The 24075-nt window shown below is 54.1% G+C and overlaps 1 protein-coding gene across 2 annotated transcripts in view; it reads right to left on the reverse strand.

The window, feature by feature from the left end:
* Positions 1-231: 231 nt before the first annotated feature.
* FLT1 (fms related receptor tyrosine kinase 1) overlaps positions 232-24075 on the reverse strand; it is a 175702-nt gene continuing 151858 nt past the window's right edge. For both annotated transcript variants that reach the window (XM_059041793.2, XM_067016795.1), the window contains 10 exons: positions 21201-21357; positions 20673-20770; positions 19819-19941; positions 17452-17563; positions 15861-15960; positions 10354-10459; positions 9902-10044; positions 7634-7718; positions 5953-6047; positions 232-3147 (listed from right to left, as the gene is read on the reverse strand). In XM_059041793.2, the coding sequence (XP_058897776.1) occupies positions 2946-3147; positions 5953-6047; positions 7634-7718; positions 9902-10044; positions 10354-10459; positions 15861-15960; positions 17452-17563; positions 19819-19941; positions 20673-20770; positions 21201-21357 (1221 nt within the window). In that variant the 3' untranslated portion in view covers positions 232-2945. The remainder of the gene's footprint in view (positions 3148-5952; positions 6048-7633; positions 7719-9901; positions 10045-10353; positions 10460-15860; positions 15961-17451; positions 17564-19818; positions 19942-20672; positions 20771-21200; positions 21358-24075) is intronic.

The raw sequence follows: 24075 nt of genomic DNA on the forward strand, positions 1-24075 counted from the left end.
AGACTCTGATGTTGATTTACTGTTCGCAGTGTCTCGATTGTTTAGAGCAGCCACCCTGTGGCCTGGTAGAAGCTCTGTGCCCCGTCTTTAGTGGCGCTTGCGTTCTGTTTCTTGTGCCTGATTAGTAACTGGTATTTCATGAGCTCTCCCAGAACACCTGTCCACTCCCCCGCCCAGGGAAAAACCAAGACCCCTTTTTTCATTTATATGCAAAATAGAAAAATATATGGATGTTTCTGTAAGTTAATTTTATTATATGAAGATAGCATACAAAGTACATTCATAGTGACTAGAGATACAGGACGAGATTCTCTCTTACTTATGTCTGCAGCATATATTCTTGGTTTGTATAAACGTCACTTTAAAATTCCAGTTTCCTTAAATAGTTCTGCACAAAACACACACACACAAATATACATATAGTTACTACCACTGTCGGTCAAAGATGCGCGCCTTCTTGGATCAGTTAAGCGGGGCCGACGTGTGGTGGTTTCCTGTGTGGCATTCTTAGCGGCTGGGAAGCGAGGCACAGCCCGAAGGCCGAGGTCACCTCCTCCGGGTTTGGACCCACCTGCCCCGCGGGCCTCACCGTCATTGCTCGACCGGCGAGATACAGGCTCGCGCGTGGTCCCCGTCCCCTCCCACCCACGCTGCTCCGTGTCCGTGACCTCACAGGTCCCGAAAGGGGGCGCTCGTCCCCTCATGCCACCCATTTCTGTCGGAAATGACAAACGGGTCTAATGATACCATCAGTCCGCTAGGGATTGACTTTTCAGTGCTGTTTCAACGAACCCGTCTGGGACAAGCCCTGCGCCACTGGATACGCTCATTCCTCCCAGCTTCCAGCTTTCCTTCTGCGTTAAGACTCCAGATAAAACCGGACTGATGGACAGACCCGAGTCGCCGAGGAAGCAGAATTAACAGAGTCTAACGTGTACTTTGTCTTTTGGAAAGATGGCATTACTAAGGCCTCTTAATGATTAAGAGGTAGATTACTGACATCAAGACATGATGTGTATAGCTAAGGTTTTTCTTTGTTTTCACTAACTGCTGGATCCTTAACTGATTTGAGAAAACAGGAGAAGCGATTGTGGTCTTCTTGTAATTCCCCGGATGGACCTCCTCCCGGTTACCTGATTTCTACTGTTGCCAGGGGCCACGGGTGCTCTCGGGCTTGTGAAGAAGAGCAAGAAGAAGGCCCCCCTCTCCCGGCCCTGGCCCTGGCCCTACTCTGTCTGCACTGGGCTCTTGCTGGAGATCGGCCAGAGGCTCCTCTGGGCAGAGTCCCGGCCCCCGGAAGCAGCCGACGTCTTGCTGGGGACGGTCCAGCTCTCCCATGTCTTCATACGAGGAGCCTTGAAGCAAGATTGTGGCACACGGGGCAGGAAGCACAGGCCCGTCTAGCACTTCCGTCTCAGGTTCTCGAGCTAAGAAGGGAAGCGTCCTCTTCTCTGCCAGGAGCAGTGATTCCTTGTGGCCTGGCTGGCTCCAGCTGGCCCCAGAAGGTGTGCACATCCTAAACACGCAGCATCTCGCAGAGCCAGTGAGGGGTCCAGGGCCCCTGGACCCTGAGAAGAAGGCACCCTTTTGTACTCTGTCTCCCTATTTCCATCATCCTCAGACCCAAGGCAAGGCCCAAAGTAGATGAAAAGAGGCTTTTCTGCTCATTAACTAATATCCTGAGTCCCAATTCTAGAAGCGTCTTGCATAAATTACATACCACCTTTTTCCTCAAGGAGCATAAAGTGCTTAGTAGACATTGGTCAATGCTCGCTCTTCTGTCTAAGAGGCGAGGGTGGGTAGGGTCTCCACCGAATAAGAAGGACACCTGGTTGACTTCTGTCCTCGGGTCGCCACGGCTTTCGGGAGTTGGTCTGGTTGGCGTGGAGACGGGGTTTTCACTCCACCTTCTCTTTTTTTTCCTCCATCTCTCCTAGTTTGGGTCTACGGTAAACCTCCACAAGACCGTTTTCCTTCTCCTCAGCTTCCTTTTATAACTAACTGTACGAAACAGGTTAATACCAGAAACTGAGTTGTGTCTTGACTAGATGTTAATACTCCAGGTGGAATCTGCCAGCGTCTTTGAAAACGTGGCGTTAGGCCGAACCGGTGACCCAGCAGGCCAGCCTCACCGGGCTGAGCTTCCTGGGAGCGGCGCGCGGGGAGAGGCGACCCCCGCCCCGCCCAGCTCAGGGGGCGGGGTCAGCGTGTCCCGCTTGCGGGCCGGCGGGGGGGGCGGGCTTGGCTTCGAGCGCCACGCAGCGCTGGAGACGAAAGCCGTGCCCCGTCTGGGAAGAGGCACAGAACCCGTCCCATAGCCGAGGTGGTGCGATGTGCTTGGTCGTTCCAAAAATTAACGTTTGGCCTTTTTTGGGCTCCGCTCACCGCCCACCCCCCTGTCCCGTCTGCTCCCCGGCTGGCTCTGGAACGTGGACCCAGTGGCACTGTCCCCATCCCACTCCCTCCCCGCGCCCTGTCCTGTTCTCTTCCTCTCTCCCCTCCTCCTCCTCCTCCTCCCCCCAGGCCGTGTCAGCTGCTGCAGGGCCCCAGAGCCACGCCTTGGCAGCACAGGCCTTGCTGACCCGCCCGAGTCTGAGCTGCGGTGACAGGTGACAGTGTGTGTCCCGAACCACCCGGAGCGCCGGCGGCCCCGGGGTCCCGGGGAGAGGAGGCAAGTCCTGGGGCTGAGGAAGGATTTCTCCTACCCTCTGAGGCCCGCGAGGGTTGGCAGTGGTGCTCTTGGCTTGTCACTATTCCTCTATCTGGGGTTACATTCTTGTTAGTCAAAAGAGACAAAAGCACTATTAACAGTCACACAAAAGCAGCTGGCTTCTGTGGAAAGGAAAAGGTGTCGATTTATATATGCATAATACTGGCAAAAGCTACTTTTCTGGGGGTATAAACACACACGTGGCCCTAGAAAGAAGGCTGTGCTGAGTCGGGCTCTAGACGGGTGCGGTGGAGTACGGCACCACGGAGTTGTAGTAGGGCGGGGGAGAGCAGCACGAAAGCTTCCTCTCCGGCTCCGAGGGGTCATAGGTGAATCTGCGCCGGCCTCTGCTGAGGTGCCCGCAGCTGGCATGGCAGAACGCGGGTCTGCTGAGGTCAGAAAGGCCCGACTCCTTACTTGTACTGGTTACTCTCAAGCTAAAGAAAGAAAAGAAAAGAAAAAAAAATCAACGGCACAAAGTTGATTTCTTGAACACACTCAAGTCCAGCCCTTAGTGGGTCGTTTGCTCATGGCCGTCCTGGGGCTCATGGCTGTGGAGTCCCACCTCGCCCTCTGCCCGGGTCTCTGGAGCTGCGCACGGCCTCTCTGCCACCAGCTGGGGGTCATTCCTCCGGCCGAGGGTGGGGCTAGTTAAGGCAAACTCAGAACTGCTGGTGGAAAATAGCCCCCAGGCTTGGGTCCAGCCCTCCCCTGCTGTGATTGGCTCAGAGACGCTCCCAAACCCGCTAATTTTGAAGTCGAATCCCTGGAACCTGTGAGTAGCAACTTATAAGGCAAAGAGCTGCGACTGAGCTGAAGGCTCTCGGGAGGCGGCGCCTGGCCTGCGTCCCCCAGCTGGGCGTCAAGCACGATCCCACGCGTCCTTATAAGAGAGGCGGAGGGGGCGTCCCGGCGCACGCAGGAGGGCGGGAAGGTGAGGCCGCGGGGGCGGCGCCGCTGGAGGAGGCGAGGCACGGGCCTCCCCGGGGCCTCCTGAGGGAGCGCCGCCCTGCGCCCCCTTCATCTTGGACGTCCGGCCTCCCTCCGGAACGGCGAGGGAATACATGTCTCCTGTGTCGAGCCACCGAGTTTGCGGAAGTTTGTTACAGCTGCCTGGAGAAACTACTAGAACGTCCTACGGAAAGGTGAGCACTGCCGTCCGTCTCCCTCTCCTGTTTGTACTCCAGAGGAGAGGGGTGTCCAGTGGGGGCGGTGTATGGCGGCAAGGGCGAAGGGGGAGGGGGCGGGCTGCCGGCTTCGTGCGTCGCGTGGAGCCCAGGACGCCGCGCGCGCGGGGGAGAGGAGCTTCTCCTGTCCTCGCGTGTTTAATGGGCTGAACAGCCGGATGAGAATGAGAGCCGCGGGCGCCACGGCGTTGTTTGATTGGGGCTGCGTTAGCGCGCCCAGCCTTTGATCCGTGTTCTATATTTTAGTCTCCGAGTAGAGGATGCAACGGGTGGTTTTCCTTTTTCCACACAGGAAAGTGTTTCAGAGTGTTTCTCTAAGTGTTTTAAAGCAGGAAACAAAAGCGCGTGGGTCCCGACCTGCCCAGCCGGCGCGCGGCTCCGGGCCCCCGGGGGTGCGCCCGCAGAGGACGCGCGTGCGCAGGTGTTCGGCCCTGAGCGTGCCTGGCCCTCCAGCTCCCTGGGGTCGATGTGCTGTGGGCCCCGTCGCTCAGAGGCGTCTGTGGCCACCCTTTGACTCGTATCGGGGCCAGCAGACTAGCCGCGCGCTGGCCACCTGTTTGTGTTTTTCTTTAAGCAACAGATTTATTGACATATAACTTACATACTGTGCGATTCACCTATTTAAAGCGGACAGGCCAATGGTTGTTAGTATATTCACAGATGGCTCTTCTGGGCATTTCATATACATGGAATCATACGATGCATGGTGTTTCATGACCAGGTCTTTTCACCTAATTGAAGGTTCATCCACGTTGTAGCGTGTATCGGTACCTCATACTTTTTATTGACAAATCTTCTATTGTACAGATATATGCATTTTATTTATCCATTCGCCAATTGATAGACTTTCGAGTTGTTTCTACTTTTGGTTATTATGAATAATGCTGCTATGAACATTTGTGTGCAAGTTTCTGTGCGGACGTAAGTTTTCATTTCCATGGGGTATATACCTACGGAGTTGAATTGCTGGTTCCGAGACTAACTCTATTTAGCCTTCTGAGGAACTGCTAGACTGTTTTCCAAAGTGGCTGCACTGTTTTACGTTCCTACAAGCCAGCATTCAGGGTTCTAATTTCTCCATCTCGCCAGCACTGACTGATTCCAGCCATGCGGGCAGGTGTGAGGGGGTGTCTCATGTGACTTGCATCTCCCTGATGACTGATGAGGTTAAGCATGTTTTCCTGTGCTCCCTGGCCGCGGTTGCCTGCTCCTGGAGGGAGAGGTGACCGGACACAGCTGCAGCTCCTGGCTCGTGTACTGTGGACGGCTGTCTCTGTAAGTGGCAGAGGTGAGCCGCTGTTTACCCTCTGGCTCTTTAAGTCAGCAGACCCCTGATTTAGGTAAAAGAGGAGCAGGACGTTTCTGCCTGTGGGTGAGTCAGGGGCAGGCGTTTGAACCGGGAAGGGAAGGCAAGCCTGGTAGGCCCGGCCTTGCCCTGTCCAGCAGTGTCCCTGGGCAGAGACGAGCGCCGAGAGAAGCAGGGCCCTGGAGGGTCCAGCGAGAGCCCACGTTTTCTGACAGCGTTGCCACTGGCCGCTGTGTGGAGGAAGGAGAGCCAGGGTCCACAGGACATGAGCACTCACTTGGAAGGGTTGGGGTGTCAGGAGGGCGAGTCTTAGGACTGGACGGCAGTAGTCGGGCCCTTCCTGTGCTGCTGCTACCGGCCCGGGACGGTGATGGGGGCGCGTCCCCTCCCCGCCCCGGTGAGCAGGTCTCCGTCTGAACTGTGCACTGTTGACAGCTGCAGACATCGGGCTCCTTTCCACCCAGGGGCTGTGCTTCATGGGCTTGGACTGCCGGCGCTTGCCCATGAAGCAAGGTCTGTTTTCTCTTAAATCCCAGTCTTCCTTCTCAGAACATGGCGCTCAGATGTCTGATTTTATGCCCTCTTTCCTGTCCTTCTGGGGAGAAAAAAGTGCTTTCTGCACGGCCTGGACACTACGCTCTAGGAGGGCGGGTAGCCCTCAAGTATAGACGCCATGAAACCCGCTCCCCCGGCATCGTCCTTCTCGCCCCCGCCCCCCGGGACTGCTCAAAGCCCCCCAGCGTCCTTACTCAATCTTCAGTGAGGCCTTGGGTTTACTCTCGGCCCAGGTGAAGCGCTTTAGCAAGGGGGAGGCCAGCAGGGCGCCACTGTCCGCCGGGTAGTCCTGCAGGGAAGAAGGGTAGAAGGAAAAGTTGACACCTCTTGCTTGACCTGGAGGGGCCCGTGCCAGTCGCGGTGTGATGTCCGGGTGCGCGTCTAAGGTCACCAGGCTCTGGCCTCCCCTCCACACTCCCTGCCTGCGAAGACACAGCACTGTCTCCGTACTGGCAAGTCTAAACTTTGTCAGTCACAGAAATCCTGTGCCCGGTGACTGAGGCCCTTCCTCCTGACGGTGAAGAAAGCAAGTGTAAACAAAAGGGAAAACTGCGGGTACCAGGTGAGTGTTTTTCCTAGTCAACTTTTATGCAAATGATTGCTTAAATGAAAGATAGTTGGGTGCATGACTTGGCAATGATATGTAAAGACTCTGAGAAATTATAAAGACACGGTTTAATTTTTCTTGAAGATTCTGCAGAATTTTTAGGCCCTCCTGTGTGATGGTTTCCAACCATTCTGTTTCCTTGCTGGTTCGTATTCAGCACTGAGTTTTATGCAGAGTCCTCCTGACTGTTAACACCGCGTTTCCGGTGAGCGGACCCCACACCTGGTTCCTGCCACCCTGAGTCCCCCGTGGCTCTGTCTGTGTCCTTAACTGTCCGTCAGTAAAGGAGCCTCAGCAAGGGGCCTGCTGCCCCCATTCCCGAGCTACTCAGGTGGGCAGGGCTGAGGGTCAAAGAAGCCTTCCATGTTTTGTTTCGTATCGTTTCCTTGGACTTAAAACCGGTGTTTCTAAGCAACAAACCAAAATTTCCAGCCACTTTGCCTTTGTATTCACCAGCTTAGTTGTAATTTTGTGGGTTTTTTTTAGTGTTGAACTCATCTTTTCCTCTGTGTTTGCTGTGTTTGGAAGGTTCTGGTGTTTTGCGTCGGCGGCTGTGCTGTTTGTGGCCATCACCTGCACACCACAGTCGGTTTTACAGGCCTTTTTTGGGTCACGACCCCGTGAGCGGCCCTGAGATGCGGCGGCCGTGTCTCTTGTCCTGCCCTGTCTCTCCTCCCCTTATTCTCTCAGCCCCACATCCCAGATCTTTTTGTTTTGTTTTGTTTTGTTTTTTGCGGTATGCGGGCCTCTCCCTGTCGTGGCCTCTCCCGTCGCGGAGCACAGGCTCAGCGGCCACGGCTCCCTGTGTGGTGGGGTGGGAACAGGTATGTTCAGCTCTGGAAACTTCGTAGGAGGGAGCAGAGGCCTAGGAGATCCTTCCAGGACCTCAGAGCTGCTCGTGGGAGAGGGCTCTCTGTCGCACCACGAAGGTGCGGCCACTCGCACAGCTTTGAGTTCCTCTAATGCTCTGAAAGCAGGGTTCCATCACTGATGGCCAAGAAGCTTAGAAACACACAGTGAGGTTTCCTAGGGCACTGAGTTATGCCCAGGCAAGGACATGGGCCCTGGAGTGAATCCTGGGTCATCTTCAAACTACAGAATTACTGTCAGATTAGCTCTGTGTGTTCTGTGTCTTGTTGTCAGCCCCCCTGAAATGGTCATTTCAGCCACCACTGGTTACTGGCCCCTGTTGACCTAGAGCCACCGGACGACTGGACTTTGTGTTGGGACGGGGTGGGTGCGCTGAGTAGGTTGCTTCCGTTACTTACATCAAGCGTGGAGGTGGTATTTGGTGAAAGTTCTTCAAAGGTTTTGATTTTTTCCAGGCTGATGAAATTGAAAGCATTTACATATCTAAAGAAGGAGAAAGAATAATCAAGACAGGAAACTGCATCCAGTTTTGATTAGTCAGGAGGCCATGGGTACCACATCCCAGCTAAGCTGGAGCCAAGTGCTAGGAGTCGCCTCATCCCTCCTGAGGCTGCAATTCTCTGGCTGTGTTTCCCTGGGAATCGGGACAGCGGTGCTACTTCCTCCCGTGGTTGCTAATCCACGTTGCGTAGTTTTGAGCAACACCCCAGAGGGACCCGTGAGAGGTGCGGTAGTGGTCAGGCCTCTGGTCCCCCGTGGAACCAGATGGTGTTGGGCTGAGAAGAGACCTGAGTCGTCACCTGGTCTAAACACCCATGTTACAAAGAAATGGGAAACGATGCCCAGAGAGGTGACGTGGCTTCACCATGTACAGCTGCTACTTCTGAAAGGACATGACCCGTGAGGGTCACACAGCTGATTCGATGGCATAATCGAGCACCAGGGCTAGTCTTGTGTATCCAGTTTGGCGATCACAGATCGGGAGAAAGGGGTAGCATTTGGATGAGCTCCCTGTGACTGCCTGCTGAGCTTCGGTTGATCTGTTAGGAGGGGCCGGTAGAGGGAGCCACTGTACGCCCCCTCCTGAGGCCCTGTCACCACCGACAAGGCCCCATCTCTTAGGCAAGCTCCCTATTGGGCCCAAGGCTAAGCAACAGACTGGAAAGGCCCGTGTAACTTTGACACCTTCCTCCCCAGGTCTGACCCAATCCGTCCCTGCTCATTTATTTAATCCATGCTTACTTTTCTCATCTTTAAAACAATGGATGGGCTTCCCTGGTGGCGCAGTGGTTGAGAATCTGCCTGCTAATGCAGGGGACACGGGTTCGAGCCCTGGTCTGGGAGGATCCCACGTGCCGCGGGGCAGCTGGGCCCATGAGCCACAACTACTGAGCCTGCGCGTCTGGAGCCTGTGCTCCGCGACAAGAGAGGCCGCGATAGTGAGTGGTGCCCCCGCTCGACGCAACTAGAGAAAGCCCACGCACAGGAACGGAGGCCCAACACAGCCAAAATAAATAAATAAAACAATAAACTCCTACCCCCAACATCTTCAAAAAAAAAAAAAAAGCAATGGATGAGTCATCTGGGCTGGTTGTGAAGTATGAATCGAGCCGCTGACCTGTGACCCAGCACCGCAAATCTGGGCCGGCCGCTGGACTTCTTCCAGGCCTGTCCCAGACCATCAGTCTTTGCAGCTCTTCCCTAGTCGCCTGCCAAGCTTGGCTGAACTGAGGTTGGAGCCCTAGGAGTGTACTGACTGTGGACAGAAATGCTAGAAGGCCTACAGGATAGCCTAAAAGTCCTGAAACGAGTCCCGACTACACGGGGACACGGAGGGAATGTCAGAACACCTGGTTAGAAGTTCTGTTCTGCAGCTTTTGAGCTGCACAGTTTTGGCGAGCCGTCCTCTGTGGAGCTTTAATGTCCCCACTTATATAACAGGAATACTGCACAGGATTGGTTTGAGCATTAAAGGAGGTGACGTATGCCAAGAGCCCAGCATGGCGCCAGACCACACGGCACGTGTCCAACCATTAGCACCGAATGCGTGTGACACACGTGTCGCTGCTAGGACTGGGGTGCTGACCCCGCCCGGCGCGGCTACGCAGTACATCTTTCTTCCCTTACACCTTCTCCAAGTTCCTTTAGGCTAACGAGAGGTATCTTTAGACTGTGAGGTAAGAAAACAAATCTAGTTTGTTGCGTTTTATCGAAGGTATCAGGAAAAAAGTCAAGGTCACGGGGTGGGGGGGGACAAAAGAGGAGTTCTTCTAGAATAAGATAGACTAAAGAAATGAAAGAAAATGCAAAGTCGTCTTGATTGGAGGATGCTTTTCAAAAAGGTATATAAGACATTTGGGGAAAATAATGGAAATTGGAAAATTTAATAGTACAAAGGGATTATCGCTTTGCTTTGGTGTGATAATTTTTGGTGTGGTGGCACAGAATATCCCTTACAAGATGTATACCAAAGTATTTAGAGGGAAGGTGTTAACAGTGCCTTATGCCCTTTTTCAAAAGGTTCGGCAAAAAGAAACAATACACAGATACACACGTATAAAGTACATAGACAAAATAAGGTAAAATGTATGTTTGGGTTTAGGAGGTGGGCTTTTTTTCATGTTTGAAAATTTTATAAAATGAAGTTGGGGAAAGAAAGATCTTACCTGACATTATCAGAACTTCCTGAATTAAACTTTGGAGCAGAAATATCTTCCTTGAAGAAGTCCTCCGAGAAGGTGGGAGTGGAGTACGTAAACCCACGATTTCCTGTCAGTATGGCATTGAGTGGGATGTAGTCTTTGCCACCCTGAAACACCAAAGACAGGTCTCGTTGCGTGCATTTCTACTTCAGCCTGTTTCTGTGGGACACTGTTTCAGTTCACCTGTCATTTCCACAATCTTGATTGTGTTTGGGGAAGATAAGTCTGCACACACACGCACACACACACACACACACACACACACACACACACACACACCCCACCCCCCCGCCACACACGTGTTTTCTTTTACCGGTGAGCTCACCTATTAATAGCCATTAAAATAACAGACAACTAAGACACTCCTTGACTTATATTGAAGGCACTTGGCCTTCTGATATTCTAGATAAATTTACCTGTTGTACGTTGGCTTGAAGCAAGTCGCCTAGTTTTTCCACAAGTTCTGCAAACCTTGGCCTTTCTTTTGGGTCTCTGTGCCAGCAGTCCAACATGATCTGGTAGCTGTTGGGTGAGAGCACAGCAGAGATAGCTGGAGAGCAGTGGCGAGTGCACAGACCGCCCTCCACATTGGCCAAGGGATGGGGGTCGTCATGGGTATAAAGATGATGCTTCTCATAGTATGTAGTGTTTGCTCCGCTTTTAGATGTGGGTATGCAGCCGCGACGCACAAAAAGGCTGCTCGGGCCAGGTCCTGCTGGTAGTGGAAAACACGTCTACACAGGCAGACTCACAAGCCCGCCCCCCGGAGCCCGTGACGACCCAGGCTGTTGGGGGGAGGCGGGGCTGAGCTCTGAGTGAAGCCCAGCCGTCTGGGGGGAAACGCCAGTGGTCACTCGGCCACGAAGTGTCATGTCCTCCCCTCACTGTGCAAAGCAGGACAGTGTCCTTAAAGGTGGAAAGTGGGTATAGACACAAATACCCACGGGTGAACAGTCTGCAGTCTCGGGACCTTCTCAGGCTGGAGTGAAGGCTGCCTCGGGCTCCCGCGTGAGCATATGGGACGTCTTACCCCTCACGGTTGCCTTGTCGAGCTCAGCGGTGGAGCTGGGCGGGGGGAGGCACCGCGTGCACGACCCACATCACTTCCAAGAGGTGGACGTCCACACGGTGTGGGCAGCTCCCCGGGCCGCACGCTAGTTCCTCCCACGCGGCTGACCACCCCACCCCCAGCGTGTCAAAGCCGCCACCACAAACTGGCCTCTCCCCACACAAGGCAAAAGTACGGGCTGACTCCTGGATATGAAACCACTTGTCTTAGCGTCCCAGAAGCCGACTCTTGTCCCGGGATTTAAATGTCAGCAGGGTTCCTCTGTGATGCTCCTGACATTTTAGACCGAGGGGTATCGGGCTCCTGTCTCTGCAGACGTCTGCAGGGAGTAGAGGTCTCTACCTGCCCCTTCTGGGCGAACCACCGGCCAGGCATCTGTGCACACACTGGCATAAGGATCTGTTCTCTTTGGGCTCTTTGTTCTCCTCGAGATGTTGATGGTAAGTCATCTCTTCTCTCGGGAGATCCCCTAGACTGGAGAGGACTCTGACCAGGTCGGATCAAAATCTGAATGGGCCTGGGCTCTGGATCTGGGTCAGAACCCGGCTGGGAGCCCTGCGCGGGCAGGGACCTCCCCTCCAGACCCCTCACCGAGCCCAGGGCCCGCCTACGCGCCCTCAGCAAACGTCTGCCGAAGGAGGTCAGACTGATCTCCTAGAAGAGAACGCGCTGCCCCTTGCGTGGATCCCTGATTCCTAAGGCAGACGGCGCTGGGACCTGGGCGCCGCCAGGATGCACCTGAGGTGACGCGCCCCTGCTGCCACCTCTCGGATGTGAGCCTGCGGGCGGCACCCACGGCTCCAAGCGTCTGTCCCTATTTTGTGTCAAAGTCTGTGAGGTGGCTGACAGACGGGAAGAATATAGGGAGGTTTAAAAAAAAAAAAAAGAAAAGCGGAGTATCAGGAGGGATATAAAAATAACAGTGAAAAGCGGTGAAACTACAGGCAGAGGTAACATGTACAGTTTATATCATGATTCTGAGTAGTTTGACGGAGGCAATGCTCGAAGCTTCCAGGCAGCTGGCGAAAGGAAGGGGTAACCAGTTAAATGATGCACGTGAGCTGGAAGCTAAAAATAAACCAGCTCCTTGGAAGAAGTATGGCTGTTCCCAGAACTGAAATCTGAAAGGAGGCTCTTGTAGATACCTCTCAACTGCATCATCACCACCCGGGTAATAATGACTTCGAGGGGTGATCTTGTGCACTGTCTTTCAATGCTGGCCAAAGTCTCAACAGCAAAAAAATACCATTCAGTAAAAACAATTCTAAGAGGCAGAACCGTGTGGCCCGGGTGTGTGTGGCCGAAGGCTCTGATTTGACCCCAGGATAAAATTCTAGGTACCCAAGGGGGTGGGAGGACCACGTGGTCTTCAGAACTTGCCACGGGCACCGGTCTTCACAAGCACACGCTCCTGAGAGCTGGCTGGTGGAGCTGAGGTCCCGCCTCCTGATAGGGTGTCTGCTTGCCGGGTACTGAAGTCTTTGTTTAGGGACGGACAGGAGTGCATAAAGACCACACGTCTGAATCGCTGATTTTCCTCCAACTTCTGGGTCAAGACTCTTTTCAGAAGATGATTCTGGTTGCCTCCCACCTGTGTCTCATCTACTGGACCTGTCTGACCTAAATCCCAGGGGCGGGCTGTGTGTTGACTTGTTCTAAGAGCGGTGAGGGCCCTTGGGTGAGCGTGCTGTGTGGGCCGGTGTCGGGTGCCACCGCAGTGGGGCTCAACTTACAGACACCAAGGAGGCGGGGCCTCTGGGCTGTCGTGGCTGCTCCCTGGGGGACACAGGGCTGGTCCTGAACTCTCCCTGACGAGCAGCGCCTTAGCGTGAGGGCTCGAGGCACGTGCTCCATCCAGGCGACCGGGGCCAGCCTGCCAGCGACCGAAGGGCTAGAGTAGCACGAGACAGCCCCACGTGGATCTCGTATTAAGGTCCGTTTACACATCTTACTAACTTACTGAGATAGGTACAAAAATGCACGCTACAGAGGCAGGTGGTCATGAGACTCGAGTCTGGGATCCTCACCCCAGGGGCATGGGCTGTGGCAGAGGCCGGCCTGTGTCTGCCTTACCTTGTCTAAGGCTCCCTTGTCTCTAGCAAGAAACAGATTCTCAGAGGCCACTGGAAGAACAGTAAATGTATACACAGATGTTCTATACAAGGCAGCCAAAGCAAGAAAGGCTTGAACCAGGCAAAAAAAAGGGAGGGGGCCCTAAGAGTAGGGAGCGTTTGGTCAAGCAGAGGCCCCAGGCTTATCCCAACCAGCATCACTTCACTGCTGAGAGGCAGCTGGTGGCGGAAATGCAAGACCCGTGTGCGGGATTCTCCCAGGTTCCTCTCTGCCGAAACCAGCCGAAGGGACCACCTGCGACTATTGCTGTTTTTTATTTTGATTCTTGGTTTCTGACTTCTAGTTTCCATTCCTCTTGCCTAAAATTCAGTGCAAATCGTCTCTAACACCAAAGGAAAAGGGGAAAAAAATCAAAACGCTCATTATTTCTTCCCTTATTGAAAGACATCTGATTAAACAGGCTCTGGGCGAGGAATCAGTGACTCACGTTAAACCGTTTTACATCACTAAGTAAACAGGTTTAATAAAGAAAAGAGACACCAGTTACACCCAACCCCACAGCCCTTCTAGAAAACAAGCCAGCGGTGAGGGGACTGTGAGAAAAGCTTCCTTTCCAAGCTATCCCCCAGGCTCCCAAGGACACGCCAGCTTAGACCAAGTTCAGGTCGCAGATCCCTAGTTCTGAGCGCTGCCTTTGCTCCTCCCCGGGGCCTTCCCGCTGCCGGAGCAAACACGGAGGAAATGACTCCATCAGCTTTCAAACGCTGAAGGTTTGAACTCTGGACTTCTCAACAAACAATTCACAAAGCTGCTTCTTTCTTTTTATAGTTTCTAAAATAAACCCCCTAGAATTGAGGAACCATCCTTCTTTTTATGGACTGGGGTACAAGTGCTACCTTATATAAAGACTTGAAGGTTTGATAAAGTCCAAGTGAGTTTGGGGCCCAAAGTCGATGTGGGTTGTTTTGGACCAGGACCTGGATAAGAACTGGAAACACACCCTGCAGGTGTGTAGCGTGGTGTTGGGGGCTCTGGACTCAGACTTGGTTTGCTTAACTAATTGGTAAAGTGGCAAATCACTTAGGTGTTCTGTGCCTTGGTTTTCCCATCTGTAAGATGGAGATAGTAACAGCACCCACTTCATAGGGCTGTTAGGAGAATGAGGTAAATTAATATGTTAAGGTGCTTAAGACAGTGCCTGATGCTTCATAAGCACTAAATAGCTAATAAATATTAAATGCTGCTGTTAACGGCTGCAGTCATTGTTACTGGTAGTCACTGGGAACTTGCTCTTGTGATTTTCACATTATATGAAAAGTCAAAGGAAATATTTAAGTCAAAGCATGAGTGGACATATTAGAGAGACACTTCTTCTAAGGAACGTGGGGTATATTCCTAATTTAACAGTCCTGTGATCTAGGGAGCTCAGTCCAGAGGATCGCCTTTAAATCTGCCTCCTGTCTACTTAGCTGACAAAACACGAGACTTCTCAGAGGCTTAGTTTCATCACTCATCCAATTCAGGTGAAAATTCCCGTCTGCCTGCCCCTCAAGCGGGCTGGGATCTTCATACGACGCAGGGGGAAAACACTTAGGAAACTGTAAAGTGCCAAGTCATCTCATTTTAAACCAGACCTCCAGGTGTTTGCCCCTCTCCACCACGTAAAAGAAGTGAGCAATTAAGACCTCTCCTTCCTTTAAAATCTCTCTCCAGTCCGGCGCAGGCCTGGGGCTAATCTAGCTGCATCCCCAGCTCTCAGAAGGGCCTCGTGCTTTCCTGGCAAGGTCACCACGTACAACTGAGAAGGCCGGGTCCCTTCTCCCCTCTGCACTCGGGCCGCTCCGTGGCCCGAGTCCCCTGTCCTCCTGATCCCGGGTCTGACCTAGCTTGTCTCCGGGCCGTGGAGGAAAGAGAGGGCACTTTGGCCAGGCGCGCGCCTCCTTCGTTCCCTCCGACGCCTCCCAAAGGCCGTCGAGGGGCTCCTGACAGCCCCACGCCGTGCAGGTGGGATGGGGAGGGCCCCCTGTCGGTTCGGGAAAGGTGGTACCGCCGCGAGCGTGGACGGGGCGGCCGGGGGGGGGTGAGTCCTTGTCTAGCGGCCTGACAGAACCGCCGGGGTCATCACCTTGCTGCCCAGGCCTCAGGGCAGAACACGCACAGGACGTCAGGAAGACAGACTCTGAGAGACGCGAGCAAGCGCTCGTCCAAGGTGGACGGCCCCCACCCCGGGCCTCCCGTCCTCCTGGGGCCGCGGTCCGAGTGGAGGCGCCGCCGGCGGCAGCCCCAACCCCCCGCTCCGCACAGGCTGGAGGCGCCTCGCTGCCCACACAGGCCTCCGGGGAGCGGGGTTCCGACCCAGTCCGGACCCCCTTCCTCTCCTGCGTCTCCCCCTACGCTCCAGCCAGCCCCCCGTGGAGGGCCGGTCAGCTGCGGAGCCCGTGGGCCCACTCCGTGAGCGGGCAGGGGCTCCGGCCTCCGCTTCCCGGGCGGGCTGTTCAGTTGTGCCCGGGCTCCCAGCCAGAAGCCGCGTTCCCAACCTCGGCTCCCAGCTACGTCGGGGGTGGAGAGAAGCCCTAGGCAGGGACGGGTCCAGGATGTGACGCCTCGCTTCTGGCATGCGCTCCCGGCACGGCTGGGCCCCCGGGGGCGAGGCAGGGGCGACCCTGCAGTAAGGAGAGCCCTCCGCGTCTCCCAGGATGGGGCTCTGAATGGCAGCAGCGCGACCCCTTCCCGAGGCGGCCTGGCGGGGGGAGCCGCGGGCCGGAGGTGACGGGGGCTCACATTTCGGGCGTGGCGTGCTCCGGGGCCCGCATCCTCATGCCGTCCTTCAGGCGGCTGCAGAAGTCCTCGTCCAGCTGCACGCCCGGGTACGGGGACCCACCTGTACCAGAACACAGGGCACGTGATGGCCTCGGGGCACGAAACGCCCCGGGGAGCGATTCCGTGTCTGTTTCCCCCCCTCCAGGGGGAGGGCTGGGTAGTGAACTCCCCGTGATGGGAATGGACCTCAGCGCACAGCGCAGGCCCCAGGGCAGCTCGGCGGATCCTTGCTGGCGACAGGCTCGGCTGCTCGGTGCCCTGGTGCTGGGTGTCAGATGCCCTCAGGCCGTTCCCATGGCTGCTCTGGTCTGTTTGGTCAGGAGAAAGGGTGGCACCTGAGGGGTCCCCCCCCTCTCTCTACAGGGAACTCTAGAGAAAGCCCATCATTTAGAGACTCATTCCTTGGCTTAATGAGCTGCTTTTTAAAAAGCCAGTAGACTCGGAGGCGGTCCCTGGTGGCTCTCACTCCCACCCCACTGCGAATGACTTTAACTCACTACTGTCGTGTGAGGTTTGCACGGCACTGGGGGACCGGTTGCCGTGAGGGGCCCGAGGGCAGGGGGCCAGGAGCTGCGGGACTGGGCTGGCTGCTGTGGGGCGGGGCTTGCAGGGGGCCCAGAGGAGCCGGGACTGTGCCTTTTGCCAGTTTTCCTGGGCAATTGGTGGCTGAGGTAGGGCTCCGGGGGAGCAGGCCCTCCCGATCTGCCCTGTTCCAGACCTCGAACCTAGTCTGTCTCAGCATTTGTTTGTCTGCACTTTCGAGTGATTGCTGTCAGGAGGAAGCAGCTGGGCGGCGTGCAGTGCTGGCCGTGTGTCACCGCGGGGCCACTGTGGCCGCCAAGCTGCTTTCAAAGACTGGAAGCAACAGGTGCCTGTCATCGAAAGCAGGGGAATGGTTTTCACACATTACAGGAAACCAGGGATGTTACTGGGTGACTTTTTATTCGCTCTGCAAGGCAAGTTTCTGGCAAAGTCCAAAAGACTCTTGGCTAGACCCAGCGTTTGGGAGGCCTCGGAGCATCGGTGCATGTCTGCAAGCAGATGGGGGCCCCAGGCGCATCTGTGTGCTTGGGAGCCTTGGACAAGGCTTCCAGCCACCGCGGTGGGTGTTGGTGGAAGCAGGGTAAATACAGCCAGCGTTCCTGCGGCTCATTGCGCATAAATCAGTGTCCGGGGCTGGCGGTGCTGACATCAGAGGCACGGGTTGAGCTGTGTTTGTTGGGTCTTTCCTGGGAAATTCTGCGGGGAGGGGGGACGCTGGGAGGGAAGAGGAACGGGCGTTGGGAATCTGGGTGTCCGAGGAATTAGAAGAAGGGGGCCAAGGACAGGGAAGGAGTAGCCAGATTGGCTGAAGATAGGCCTGACTGCAGGTCTTACTCTGGTCAGACCTCGTTCACGGCCCTACGGACATCTTTGCGGTCCAGGCACACGTGCACACGCCACTCGCCTGAGCCTGCGTGGGTTTCAGATGCTGCTCTGCCCGTGGGCGCTCAGCGGGGGGGGCGGACGTTCGGTTCTGGCCCGTCTGCTCTGGCCCTGCCCCCAGACTTACCTAGGGAGAAGATTTCCCACAGCAGAACTCCGTAAGACCACACGTCGCTCTTGGTGCTGTAGATTTTGTCAAAGATGGATTCGGGAGCCATCCATTTCAGAGGAAGTCGAGTCTAGAGAAGGGCAAGGGGGCCTTGAGCAGGAGGGTGTGACAACAAAGCACGCTCAACCCGTGTGCCCGCGGGGTCACCTCCCAGGTGACATTTGGCCTGTAAGTCATTTCCTAGAGCAGCCATGGTTTCCCAGCATGGAGGAAACTCATAACGTGCAGTGTTACTCTGAAAGAGGGAGACTTGTGTGCTGGACCAATTCCTGTGATGGCGATAGCTGTTCAGTAAGCCCTTCCTACGAGCCCAGCGTGTCCTGACCCTGACTCTGTAAGAAATCCTTCTCCCCACAACAGCTCGCACTCTACAGGGCCTGGGAAAGAGTGATCTGAAGTAGGAGGCATCCTGAAAATCGATAATTTCCTGGAATGTTTCTTAAAAAGGATTTTGAAAGGCATTCCTATTAAAAAAAAAAAAAAAAAAAAAAAAAAGACAGGATTTAAAAAGTCATAGAATGGGGGGGGGGGTCAGCTGGACAGTATTCAGGACACCATGTGGCTGGGTTTCAAGCAGGAACCCCAGTGAGTTAGGCCCGGCCACTTCAGAGGGATGGGGGTTGACAGGGAGCCTGGGATAGTGGAGAGACAATGAGAAAAAGAGGGGGAGGGCCAGGGAGAGGCTAAAAGGGACACAGATGGACAGAAAAGAAGCACAGGCTGACACATAGGTGCCATCTTTGCAAATCGGGGCTCTCAAGGAAAGCTTGTTTTCCTTTTATAAAAAGAAACAGTGGGGCTGGGCTTCCCTGGTGGCACAGTGGTTAAGAATCCACCTGCCAACGCAGGGAACATGGGTTTGAGCCCTGGTCCGGGAAGATCCCGCATGCCACGGAGCAAGTAAGCCCGTGCACCGCAACTACTGAGCCTGCGCTCTAGAGCCCGCGAGCCACAACCACTGACTCTGTGTGCGTGTCTAGAGCCAGCGCTCTGCAACAAGAGAAGCCACCGCAATGAGAAGGAGCCCACGTACCGCAACGAAGAGCAGCCCCTGCTCGTCGCAGCTAGAGGAAGCCCGCGTGCAGCAATAAAGACCCAACGCAGCCAAAAAGTAAAGAAATGAATAAACAAACAGTGGGGGGCTTCCTTGGTGGCGCAGTGGTTAAGAATCCGCCTGCCGATGCAGGGGACTCGGGTTCGAGCCCTGGTCTGGGAAGATCCCGCATGCCGTGGAGCAACTAGGCCCGTGCGCCACAACTACTGAGCCTGCGCGTCTGGAGCCTGTGCTCCGCAACAAGAGGCCGCGACGGTGAGAGGCCCGCGCACCGCGATGAAGAGTGGCCCCCACTTGCCCCGACTAGAGAAACAAAGACCTAACACAGCCATAAATAAAATAAAATAAAATTTTAAAGAATAATTAAATAAAAAGCAGTTTCTTTAAAAAAAGAAACAGCGGGGGACTTCCATGGTGGTCCAGCAGTTAACACTCTGCGCTTCCACTGCAGGGGGTGAAGGTTCGATCCCTGGCCAGGGAACTAAGATCCCACGTGCCTCACTGTGCGGCCAGAAAAACAAAAAAGGAACTGTGGAGAAGTGGTTCTCAAAGTACAGTCCTGGGACCAGCTGGGGCACATTCTCAGGCTCCACCCAACACTTTCAGTTGAACAGGCTCTCCAGGTGACGTGCGTGCTCGCTCAAGTTTGAGAACCACGACTGTGGAATAGTCATCAGAGCCCAGACACGGACTTAATTAAGGCTTCAGGGTAAAGGCCAGAGAAGAAGGGGGCACAGGAGGTCACCCGCAAAAGCAGAAATAACACTGTGTTCAGAAACAGGCGGGGAGGAGAGGCCCGTGTGAGCTGGCAGCGATGCCGGGTCTGAAGGCAAACCCGGGAGGGACGCGATTTCCTCCCCGGCAAGGTCATCCTGACGCCTGCCCCCGCCCTTCCTGAAATGTGTACACCTGCTGAATCCATCACCCGGGTTTATTTGAGGGGAAGAGTCCAGGCTGTTCTTTCCAGCGGCCCAGGGAACTCCCCCAGGGGTCAAAGGGCGGGGGGGGACGCTGTGGTCTCCGCAGGGCCCACTGAACAGCGCTCCGGGGCCCAGAGGACAGGAGCCGAGCAGGAACAGGGCAAGGACAGGAGGAGGGGACCGTGGCCTCCCGGAGCCCCGCGCGAGGGCTCTCGGGTCCACGGTCCACGCGGACCGTTCGTCTCCACAGAGAGCGTGTGCTGGTTTTCAGCGACCTCTGCTGAGGGCTTCGGTCTGCGGTTTGGAAATGATTGGGCCTAAACGCGCCCAAGAAACACCCAACTGACTTACATCTCCTTTTCTCACGTAATCGGGGTTCTTATAAATATCCCGGGCAAGGCCAAAATCGCAAATCTTCACCACGTTGTTCTCAGAGAGCAGTATGTTTCGTGCTGCCAGGTCCCGATGAATGCACTAGAATGAAACAGTGGCGTGATCAGCGCGTGTCCTTGACCTCATCGGCTGATTTCCTGCGCCTTCCCAGCGTTCTCCTTCGAACTCGGGGATCCGTTTCGCATGCTTCCTTTACACGAAGGGAGCGGCCCCCGAGGCACGTGGCGTCGCCCCAAACGTGAAGCGCTTCTCTGCCGATACAGACCCCGGGAGGCCCCCAAGTCAAGAAAGGCCCCGAATCCCCTTTGCTACTGTGTTGCAGGACGGCGTCGGGGAAACAGAGCTGGCCATCGCGTTCTCCCAGGGAGCACGGCTTCCCCCAAACCTTTTACCCTGAGCTGCTGAGGTCAGGTCACGGTCTAGCTGGAGTTTCCGGGGGGGACCCCACTGGGGTGCATTAATAGATGCCCTCCCATGGAGTCGTGGACTCTGAGAGCCTGGCCAGCTCTGAAAACACGCCAGAGGACGCTGTGGAGCACAGGCGCCACGTTCATCTAGTCTGAAACCCAGCGAGCTTTTCCCCTGGAATTGAGTTCTACCTGCTGGTACCCAAGAGTCACTGTTCGCAAACTTCCTCACTCTCATCAGGACAAATTAAGTCGTGTGTTGTGAAGTTCACTCTACATTTAAGGACACACATACAAGCAAACACGAGGAGGAGTGGATTTATAGCAAAGGTGTGTGTTTGCCCGTGGGAACATCCACACGACCAGGCCTGGTGAAGAAGTAAAACAGTAAAGAGTGAGGCTGACCTTTCTGGAAGACAAAAACTCCATGCCTCTGGCCACTTGAAAACTGTAAGAAATCAGATCTTCCATAGTGATGGGCTGCTTGTAGAAATCGTCAGAATCTGGAAAGCATTAAAACCGTAACTGTTTGTAATGGCTCTTGTTATGCCACCAAGTCCCAGTTTACTGGAACAATGTTAGCAAAACACGAAGCAAACCAACAAGTAGATCAGAGTTCATTTTCGAGAGCATTTGAGTTTCAACATGAATATCTGCGATTTTTCCAGGCCTCTAGCCCATTTTGCCCAAGCATGGGGGGCAGGGGGTGATCCATTAAGATAGAAAGGCCGGAGGGGAGACAATTGTACAGTTCCCTGTCAAAATTAGTAACTCTGTAAATAATCTAAATTCAAATCTTATCTCCCCAGGACATTATGCTTCGAGTCTCCCACGGATGTTTATTAGGGTGATAAATAAGAAAAACATTTCAGAGGTGCACAGCATGCTGTAAAAAGATCTCAGACTGTAGGACAGGAAGGAATTAATACCTACCCTCCTCTTCCTCAGCATCACTCAGACTTCTGTCTTCCTGAAACCCAGAGCTTGCGAAGCTCTCGCTGCTGGTAACGCTATCTAGTCTTTGTTTCTCGCCCTGCTCCAGGTCTGGCTCCATTTTCTCTTTCTTGGGTTCCACGTGTAAGGCTGCATCCTTTAACAGACCAAGAGAGACACAGATGAAGGGGACAGAACAGTAACGGGGAGACCAGTCCCTCAAGCTGGCACTCGCCTGCATTAGGAGAATGTCCTCTGACAAGATGGGTAGTAAATTAGTAGCCTGGCTTCCCCTGGGGTTGTGGAGTCTATTCTGCTCTTGACTGGGCTCCTTGACAGCATCTTGGGTAGGATAAAGGAATATCCACGGCAGCTGCCATTTACTGAGAGCTTGCTCGGTGTGAGCCAGTGCACTAAGAATCTTCGGTACATTTTCTCTTTTAATCTTTCCAGCAATTTTATGAAGTAGTTCTTGCTTGTGGTACACGAAGGAATACGTTCAGAGAAGTCAGGTCATCAAAGTTACATGCAGCTAGTAAATGGCAAAGCTTGAACCCGGGTTCGGCCAACGCCAATCTATGCCCTTGAGCACTCTTCCATGCCGTGCGCCATCTTGTGAAAGATGCTACGGAATGACAGGAAAGGATCCCCAGTCACCTGGGGGCCTTTGTCATCCCCGGGAGGAGGAGTAAGAGAAGGCTGCAGTTACCGATTTCTCTGGTTTCCTTGGAGAAGGAGGGAGCATGAACACTTCCTCTTCTCCGCTCCATTCAGAACAAAGATAGAGTTTGATGGTGACACAGGTAGAAAAGGCCTTTCACCCTGGACTGGGCCTCTGAGCCCTGGTGTGTATCTGGCTCTTTCATTTGACCATGTGATCTTGAACCAACCACCTTGCTTTTCTGCGTTTCCTTTTTCTCATCGGAAAAGCTCTATCATCTTATTACGTTTTGACTCACGGGAGAGGAGTTGTTGATCCTGGGTGGAACCAGAAAAGATTTTTATCACCTCTTCGTAATTCACCTCATCACGGTGACACTAGGAACAGCACTCCCAGTGGCTTCATGACTCCACCGAGTACCCAGCTCAGTTCTGCTAGATGGCAATGCCAGACAGGGGCGGAGGGGGACTGGGGTTCAGTGGTGACCCCCCCCCCCCCACCTGCCCGCTGGGGCAGGGCTGACATTGACCAGGCTCCCATCCTTCCTTGGCTTTTCCTGGAAGTGTCACCAAGTGGGAACGGTCCCTCCACTAGAGGGCGCCGTGGGAGCAAGCAGAGGACGGAGGAGGCTGCTTCCGCCGGACAAACCCTGGAAGCGTGGAGGGTCCCCGGCTCCTGCCCCCCGAAAAGAGACCCTCCTGTGCCGCAGAGGGGGAGTTAGGCCTCAGAGTGAAGCCCGACTGCCGTCCAGGTGACCCACCTGAGTGGAGATGGAGATCGTAACTCTTGGTTATGACGTGTCCCCGCGGCAGTTAGACTTGATTCTGCTCAGTGGGACAGAAATTTTATTTTCCACAAGACCCTTCCCAGGACAGAAGGCGGCAGCGGAAGGAGGCTGGCAAAGATGCTGGGGTGAAAAGGGCTCGAGTCTTCGGCGTGACTCCAAGGACCGTAACTCAGACTCCTTCACCCCCTTCCTGACTCCCAATCAACGGGGTATTTAGTTTTGCTTATTGGTAACCATTTCTGGTAAATGTTGATTTACTGAACTTCTGGGGCTCTGACAGAATACAGTGAATTTATTACAAATAATATTTAAAGATCCTAGTGAATTTACTTGGAAAATGAAATATCCCATTTCTGTTTAGCCATTTGGTTTTTCCTTTAGGTTCCAAATATGAAATACAGCCATGTGTTTTCCACGAAAACACTAAGCTCCACCAACAGGGAGGTGAATCATTAAATATAGCCAGAGAAGGAAGCAAGCTCTTCAAACAAAGGACGCACGAACCCAAACGTTCCATCCTGCCCGGGTCCCTGGGGTATTCTTGCTGGATTAGTTCTTCCTGAAGCCAGCCCAGGATTTCAGGACTGAGGAGAATTTGTACTGCTCTCAGCCCAGGGCACCCCTCTCCACTTTTTCTTACGTTTTTCCCCCTCTTTACCCAGTGCAATGCATGGAAAAAGCATTGAAGGGGAGTCAGGAGAGCTGGGTTTTCTCCTCGACTTCACCTCTTGCCTTGTGTGTCCTGCAGGCCAGTCACTTGACTTTTCTGGGCACATCTGTAACGTGAGCGTGTCGGCTAGCTGATCACAAAGATCCCTTTCAGCTTCAAGATTCTCATTATTAGAGGACATGGTTTCAAATTGGGAAAGGATGTTCTTGCGTGTATGTTGTCGGTCTGGTAGAAAACCTGTGTCTCTAGTTGGATCAGAGGCTGAGAGAATGGGCCAGCTGTCCGGGGGGGTCTCCTCCGTGTGCCGCAAGAGACTCTCACTCGCATGACAGAGGTGGGCATCGTTCTTGGGAGTCGCGTACCTTCTCCGTCATACAGACCATATAGATCAGGGGCATTAAGTTAGACTCACCCGATATTTCTATCTCAGTGGATCGATGATGATCATTAACATTTATGGAGTGATGAACGGAATTTGATTCAACAATTCTGTCAGTTGGGTTCTATTATTATCTCCATTTAATAAACGAGGAAACTGAAACTTAAGAGAGACTGAGTAACTTGCCCAACCAAGATCCCAGATTTCTTGAGTGGTAGAGATAGGATTTAAACCCAGGAAGTCTGATCCCGGAGTCTGAGCGCTTAAACCACCATGCGACGTGGATTCATCACCTACACTGCTGATTACAGGTTAATAATGTCAAATCCGCAACGAGAGAGGCCGCGACAGCGAGAGGCCCGTGCACCGCGAGGAAGA

Source organism: Kogia breviceps, chromosome 16, assembly GCF_026419965.1.
Source record: "Kogia breviceps isolate mKogBre1 chromosome 16, mKogBre1 haplotype 1, whole genome shotgun sequence".
NCBI classification, from domain to species: Eukaryota; Metazoa; Chordata; class Mammalia; order Artiodactyla; family Physeteridae; genus Kogia; species Kogia breviceps.